The sequence below is a fragment of the Nuphar pumila genome, chromosome 2, assembly GCF_984573655.1.
Source record: "Nuphar pumila chromosome 2, dmNupPumi1.hap1.1, whole genome shotgun sequence".
Taxonomy (NCBI): domain Eukaryota; kingdom Viridiplantae; phylum Streptophyta; class Magnoliopsida; order Nymphaeales; family Nymphaeaceae; genus Nuphar; species Nuphar pumila.
In genome coordinates, this window is record NC_143250.1 from 22,847,156 (window position 1) to 22,854,557 (window position 7,402).

General features: G+C 37.4%; 1 protein-coding gene across 1 annotated transcript; it reads left to right on the forward strand.

The window, feature by feature from the left end:
- The first annotated feature begins 3,783 nt into the window (after positions 1-3,783).
- Positions 3,784-6,158, forward strand: LOC149845026 (polygalacturonase-like). Its single transcript, XM_089986830.1, has 4 exons — positions 3,784-4,215; positions 5,051-5,340; positions 5,513-5,741; positions 5,889-6,158. The coding sequence occupies exons 1-4, from the start codon at positions 3,784-3,786 to the stop codon at positions 6,156-6,158; spliced, it is 1,221 nt and encodes a 406-aa protein (XP_089842956.1).
- The last annotated feature ends 1,244 nt before the right edge of the window (positions 6,159-7,402 follow it).

Consider the following 7,402-nt stretch of genomic DNA (forward strand, 5'->3'; position numbering starts at 1 on the left):
TGCCTTAGAACACATATGAACATGCTATAATCACATATTCAATTTTTTGACTGCCTTAGCACACATATGAGCATGATAGAATCACATATATAACTTTTTGCCTGCCTTAGAGCACATATGAGCATGATAGAATCACATATAGAGTTTTTTTATTACCTTAGAACACACATGAGCACATGATAGAATCACATATAATGTGTAATTTATTTCATTATATTTTGTTTATCAATACTGACTGTTGTTTTCTTGTGTAGGCTGATAGCGATAATCAGCGTAGCGGAGCTGAAGGGACAGATGAAGGCAATGAACAAGAAGACGCACAAAATCTTGGCGATGATTAGAGAACTGTGTTGAAGAAGTTCTATTTTTTTATGTTTCCTAATTATAATTGTTGAATTGTAAATAATTAAACTTGTTAATTTTAAGGTGGAACGATTAATTGTTGTAGATTCTTTTTATATAGAATTTTTTGTGTGGTTTGTTTTTTATTTACAGGAAATATAAATTGTACAGGAAATATAAATTGTACCGTTCTCGGTATTTAATTTTCAAATAAATTTTTTTTAATTTTTTTCGTGTTTGCGACGGATTAGCGATGGAACCATCCGTCGCTATTCATATAAATCTAGCGACGGACGTAAATCCGTCGCCAAGCCGCAGTCGTTGTTTAGTACCGGAGGATTGGCGACGGAATACAATGCTCATTAGTCGGTCGCAATTAGCGACGGACCTGGCGACGGAATAAATCTGTCGCCAGTTAGCGTCGAAAAATTCACGATGTAAGCATACCGTCGCCTTGTCGTCGCTAATCCGTCGCTATGCCTCTTAGCGACGGATTAGCGACGAAATGTGGTCGTCGCTAATCTACTGCTTTGTTGTAGTGCATGCTTGTCATGTGTTGCAGTCGTGTGAGAGAGTGTGAGAGAAAAGTAGAGAATCGAGATAGAGAGAGTGAGAGGAGAGCATACCTGAATAGATTCATTGCAAGGAGGTCACCGAAATTTCTTTCATTGTCGAAAATGGGTGGCCGAAAACGAGAGAGAGAGAGAGAGAGAGAGAGAGAGAGGAGTCGGATGCAAGATGAAAAACAAAACCCTAAGCCCCTTTTGGTTTTGTGTTTTTCACGGGTTTTGTATAATGTCCATTTTTTCCCCTTATTAATATAATTTTTCTATTAGTTTTTTTGTTTTTCACAAGTTAATTTTTTTTAAAAAGGGCAAATTCATCTCCTCCTTTAAAGGGGTATGTGTATGTGTCCCCCTTTAAATGGAAACGTGTCCCCAATTAAAGGGGGACGCGTATCCCTTTAGCAGGGGACGCACTTCCTAAATTGAAAATATGCTTCTCCGCGCATTTCGAAAGCACTGTGTTTCGTGCTTCCGAAACACATCTTGGGGAAGCGCGCTTCCCCTAGTCCAGTAACTCTGAGTATTTCTATTGTTTCTTTGTTTCTCATCATTTAAACCATGTTGTTTGTGTTTTTACATTGTGCAAGTATCACGTGCCTAAATATTTAACTGAATGTAAGTGAAAAGGAAAGATTACTCGAAAGACAAATGAAAAACGGCAAGGATTACTAGTAAGGACACAAACGGCTCTGATATGGGTAGCTAGGGTAAAGCTTTACGCGATCCAAATTCGGAGGAGTGTCTGGTTTCATATCCGGATCCAGCTCAGGTATCGTTAATCCTGGATCTGGATATGATCTGACACCACATGGCACCGAGTCCGTTGAAAATGTGTCAAATAGATGATTTTCATAGGGACACTAGATCAAGTGGTTGGGTTAGACACGACTTAGTTTGGAACAGATTGTCTGGATGATCACAAGCATGCTTGATATCTTGTACCAACTGTTTGCTGCTGTTGAGAATCTGTGTTTTAGTAAATATCACATATCATTTTGACTTTCTGGTATTGAATGCACAAATTTAAATTTAAATGGTATTTGAAACACCATATTTTGTTTTAACTAAAACATCTTGAATTCTTGTTCCTTGTCCATTGAATACATTAATAAGACTACAATCAATCCAAACACCCTAGCTGATCATGAGAGCAAATCAGATAAAATGGCGTTCCACAAGATGGTTGTAAGCGCCACATCGGCAGACGTGTCACCTATGTGTTGATCAATTTGTATAAAACGTTCCACCTGATTGGTTGGTTCATTGACTAACATCACTTTCAGATCAATCTGACTATTGTTGTGTGGTTCCCACATCAACTTATGAAACATTTGGTCATGGTCACCGTCAGATGTATTTTCAGTGGATTGCATTGCTAAATCTATAATTTTGCTGTTTTGGTGTTCATCTGTCTCTTTGTTTATTAGCTCCTTTTCCTTTTGTAATTATTGCTGCTCTTTGGTTTTCAGAGTCTTCTTGCTCTGTATCGGTGATTTCTTGGCTAGCAACAAGATGGAACATATATATTTTTCATTATTATAAATTTGACAAGTTGATTATTAGCAAGGAGGTCAATATAATTTTGCAATGTCAAATGGAGTTTTTGTTTTCGACAGGTCAAAGCTGCGCCCAGCTAATCAGTTTTTATGGCATCTTGAATTCCATCTTCTCTTTTTCCAAGTGGGAGGGCCATACGGTTGATCTATAAAAGGTTGATGACCAATGAATTTCTTAACGATGACTCAAGTCTCTTGCACAATTTAAGAGAGGATTAAGGTTAACAAAAAAAATCCATTAATGAGACACCATAATATATACAATTAAACTGCCTCAAACCTTAGAGTCAAAGGCTCATCTAGCAGAGGCATCTAAGCCAAGCTTTACCAAGTCATTAAAAGATTAATGAAAAGTTAATGATGAAGTGGTTGAGGGAGCTCAAAGAATTGGGTAATGGGCACGAAAGTCCAAGAATCATACTTATTCGTCCAAGTTAACCATTACTATCGATGGAACCTTCACTCGAGACTAAGGCTCTGTTTTGAAGCTGGCACATTTAGAAAAGCAGCAGCTGCCAAATCCCGGATTTTGCATCTGCTACCACCTCTAGGAGGTGGTAGTTACCAAAACTAGGATTTATTGCAAATACAAATGGAAGAGGTTCTCACTTCCTTCTCTAAATGCATAAACTCCTCCTATCCTGGCTGGCTACCTGCTTCCCAAATGCCACGACCAAGATCGTTTGACCAAGTTTATAGATACCAAATGCATAATTTCCCATTCCAGAGCCCAGTTCCCAAACAGAGTCTAAATGGGGCTTGCTTGAGCTTGACCACAAGTGGTCAATCTTGGGACCTAGCCTTATATGTAGATGGTGATAGATTTAGCCCTCAACATCATATATATATATATTGGATTGATGAGTAACCCTCGCCCAAGCGAGGGAAAGCCCCGGGTGGGGCCCCGAGAATATCCTACCATATGTGGCACACCTCTGAAAGCTGCGGACACACTCGTGCCAAGTTGGGTTTGATCCGCGGTCTTCAACTCAACACCTTCACAACTAACGTTGGGAAATAGAAAATTGCCAAATTGTTGTGAAGCATGATTCTACACATTTTTTTGACATAATCTAACTTTAGCAAAAAAATAAAGAACAAGTTATTATGAAACGTGATTCGATTTGCTAATTCCTCATGAAACAAGTTTTCTATTGGGCCCACAATTATGTGAAAGTCAAATATACATTTGTTGTTAGGAACATATATACCCAAATGCTATATATATATGGGCAATAAGGTGCCTTCTCAATACCCCACAACCACCACTGCCACCTTAAACTAAATTTTGTCAATAGTTGCACATCTCAAACTCTATCATGGCTAACCACATTATTTTGCTTTTCCTTTGCATTTCTTCGGTATTTCTCCATTCGGCAAATGGTGAAACATTTAGCATTCTGAGCTATGGCGCTAAAGCAGATGGAGTGACTGATAACAGTCCTGTGTTTCTCAAGGCATGGTCAGCCGTATGTGCTGCATCACAGGCAGCAACCTTGTATGTGCCCTCTGGCCAATTCTTGGTGCATCCCACTTTGTTCTCTGGTCCCTGTGCAAATAGCAAGATCACATTTCAGGTTGATGGAAAACTGGTTGCTTCGACAAACTATCAACTGTATGGTGCCCGGGGCTACTGGTTGAAGTTCAACAACGTGAAAGGGTTGACGTTCCAAGGAGGGTACCTAGATGGAAAGGGTTCATCACTGTGGGCATGCAAGGCAGCAAAAGGGAACTGTCCTTATGGGGCAAGAGTAAGTGAACTATAGACCTATGGTCAAAACAAAAAAATATATACGTTTTGTAATTGCATTCCAACAAAATCTTTATATTGACATCATCTACGTGATCTTCAAACATAACATGCATATGCATGCGTTTTTTTTTTCTGGGTTTATTTGGACAACAGGCTCAAAGACTTGGTGAGTGCACCGATCTCAATTTCAAATAAAGTACACTAAGAGCAAGGAAAAAATATTTAAGTTGATAGAAGAAATTCAAGGTTAACGAAGTCGTGGTTCATTTAGGTATCGAATGGTAACCCCAAGTAGAGTTTGATTTTTCTCACCCTTCTGTAATTCCACTTGGTTAGGCTTGGTTTTGATGCTTTCTTTAAAGACAATATGCAAATCCTTACGTTTGGATTCGAACATGAGGTCCATTGTTTATGATAGTGAGGCCTGGCCACCTCTCTTGGTTTGTTCGTAACATCGAGGAAAAAAATCTCAGTATTTGAAAAATCAAAGAACATTGATAACTGTAAAAATAAAATTTAATATACAAATATGATGAAAATTATTCATAATAAAAGAACTCCACAAACTGATATTTTCACAATGGATGATATTTTAAAAAATATCATTTTTTACGTTATTGACCTTTGAATATAGCAAAAGAAAATTGCAATAAATATCATTAGGGTTTGTGACAATGGTTGATTCTAATATGTTTTGTCGTTACAAACAAAGCATTGCTACTAATTTTTATTCTTTTCAATGATGTTGAAATCTAACTGTGCCATTTTGTTGACATTATGAACATTGTCTATCATAATGCGTAAGAGTGGTTATCTGCTTATTTCAATTGCAGACACTTGTCTTCAACAACGCTAGGGACATCGCATTGAGAGGACTCACCTCTGTTGATAGTCAGCTCTTCCACATTGTGATCGATACCAGTAACAATGTACAAGTAGATGGTCTCACGATTCAGGCCTCAAGCACTAGTCCCAACACAGATGGAATACACGTGGAGCAATCAACGGGTGTTTCAATCACAAACACTGATATCAAGACGGGAGATGACTGTATATCTATTGGTCCAGGGACCCAAAACTTATGGATAGAGAAGGTCAGATGCGGGCCTGGACATGGGATAAGGTATAAAAATCTGAAGCATGTATTATACACGCATCGATTGAGTATTGTCTATACTATTTGGTGTGAGTTTTTGTGGGTGTGTGTGGGTGTGAATACACAATTGCAAGCAGTATAAATTCCCATCTTTACTAATCATTTCTTGGTAAATATGATGTCTTTGTTTTAATGGCAGTGTTGGTAGCCTAGGAAAGAATGCTAATGAAGCTGGGGTGCAAAATGTCACTGTGAAAAACGTGGTATTCACAGGTTCTACCAATGGATTAAGAATAAAATCATGGGCTAGAAGTAGCAGTGGTTTTGCTAAAGAAATTGTGTTTGATGGAGCCACCATGAACAATGTCAAGAACCCCATCATAATAGACCAGCACTACTGTCCTGGCAATAAAGGGTGCCCTACTGAGGTGGTATTATTGACATCGTCATAAAATTATTTGCAACTTAGAATTAAAGTACAATAAGTTCAAGGATCTAAACTCTTAGGACAATTCAACTAGTAAGTTCTTAAAAAGCATATGATAATTAATCATCTGTTTCTTTGTCTTCAACAGAATTCTGGGGTCAAAATCTCACAAGTGACATACAACAACATCAACGGAACATCGGCAACTCAAGTGGCTGTTGATTTCTCATGCAGTGCAAGCACTCCATGTCAAGGGATCAAGATGGCGAATGTGCATCTTACTTACAAAGGACAGCCTGTTAAGTCGTCATGTGAGCATGCATTTGGCAGTGCAAGCGGCACAATGGTTCCACTAAGTTGCCTTGAATCATCAAGTAGCTCAAACCGTAGGCTCATGGGCTTCACCTACAATAATTGATCATCCAATATATTTATTTATTTGTTCCAAGTAAAGGATTGAAATAAAAAGAAATTGATATTATTTTGTACTTACAATAACATGTACTAGACAATTGTTGTTTAAGTCAATAATGAAGTTGGGGTTTGGTATTCATTTTAACTTAATGTGTTTGGATTTTGCACATTGTGGAAATTGGAATCCTTTTCCTCCCAATTCCTATTTCTTTTATTTGGTTGTCTTAATATATGCTAAATTGGAATCTTGTTCCACTTATTTCCTTTTCTTCATATTCCCATATCATAGATGAATGTTCCATTCATAAGAATATTGAGTTCATTGATTAACTACACTGAAACAAGTGCAGCCTTACCCTTCTTCTTAAAGATGCAAACTGGACTGAGTTTTGACTAGAAATAAAAGTCATAATGGAACCATATGATATATCCTAATTCCGAAGTTAAGTTCTCCCTCGTACCAGGGGGTGAACTCATAATTATCAATGCATTAGCTATAGGTATACTAATGAATGAATGAATGAATGAATGAATATGCATTAGTGCTACTCATGCATCACTTTGTGTAAGGTACTGATTTTAGTACATTGTTGGACCGATCGAGCAAACAACTCAAATTGTATTCTCATGGCTAAGCCAAACTCAATGAGCTCTTGCTTCGATTCATGGGATATCAATACGCTAAGTCATGAAGACTTGAGCAATGATGAATTCAATTGCAGCCCTGAAGTGGTTTTTTATGTCTTTAACATATTATACTTATTAGAATTAGAATGCTTTTCTACTAGACCATGAATAGTTTTGACTCTATGGGGATACAAGTACTAAACCTGCGTTATGATACGCAGAGAAGAGCAACATCAGGATCCAGTGTTTTTCCAAATTGTGTTGGACATTTCGTTTAGACACCTAGTTTTATCTAGTACTGCTTTTTTAAGTAGTACTATTTGTAATAAATAACTCATTTTGGTTTGATTAAATGAAATATTTTGGTGGACAATGAGTGATTGGCCACATACCTATGACTTTATAAAAAACTGACGACTAACTATCGTCTATTTTTGCTGCTAAAGTCATTTCTAAAATCTGCTGCAAAGAAAAAAAAAAGAAATCCATGAAATTTAGACAAAGTTTTGTTTTGGAAATCTGGGGCATTACAATGAGTGTGTGAGGTGATTCAGGTCCAAAAATTCTCAAGAATGGATTTTCTTAGAAGGATCTCAATAATGGAAGAGAGAAAGTTCCATC

Excerpts from the sequence above, each read along its gene's own strand:
- LOC149845026 (XM_089986830.1), top strand. The coding sequence starts at position 3,784 with ATGGCTAACCACATTATTTTGCTTTTCCTTTGCATTTCTTCGGTATTT. Across the intron at positions 4,216-5,050 it reads ACTGTCCTTATGGGGCAAGA|ACACTTGTCTTCAACAACGC; the intron begins GTAAGTGAACTA and ends TTTCAATTGCAG. Across the intron at positions 5,742-5,888 it reads ATAAAGGGTGCCCTACTGAG|AATTCTGGGGTCAAAATCTC; the intron begins GTGGTATTATTG and ends TGTCTTCAACAG.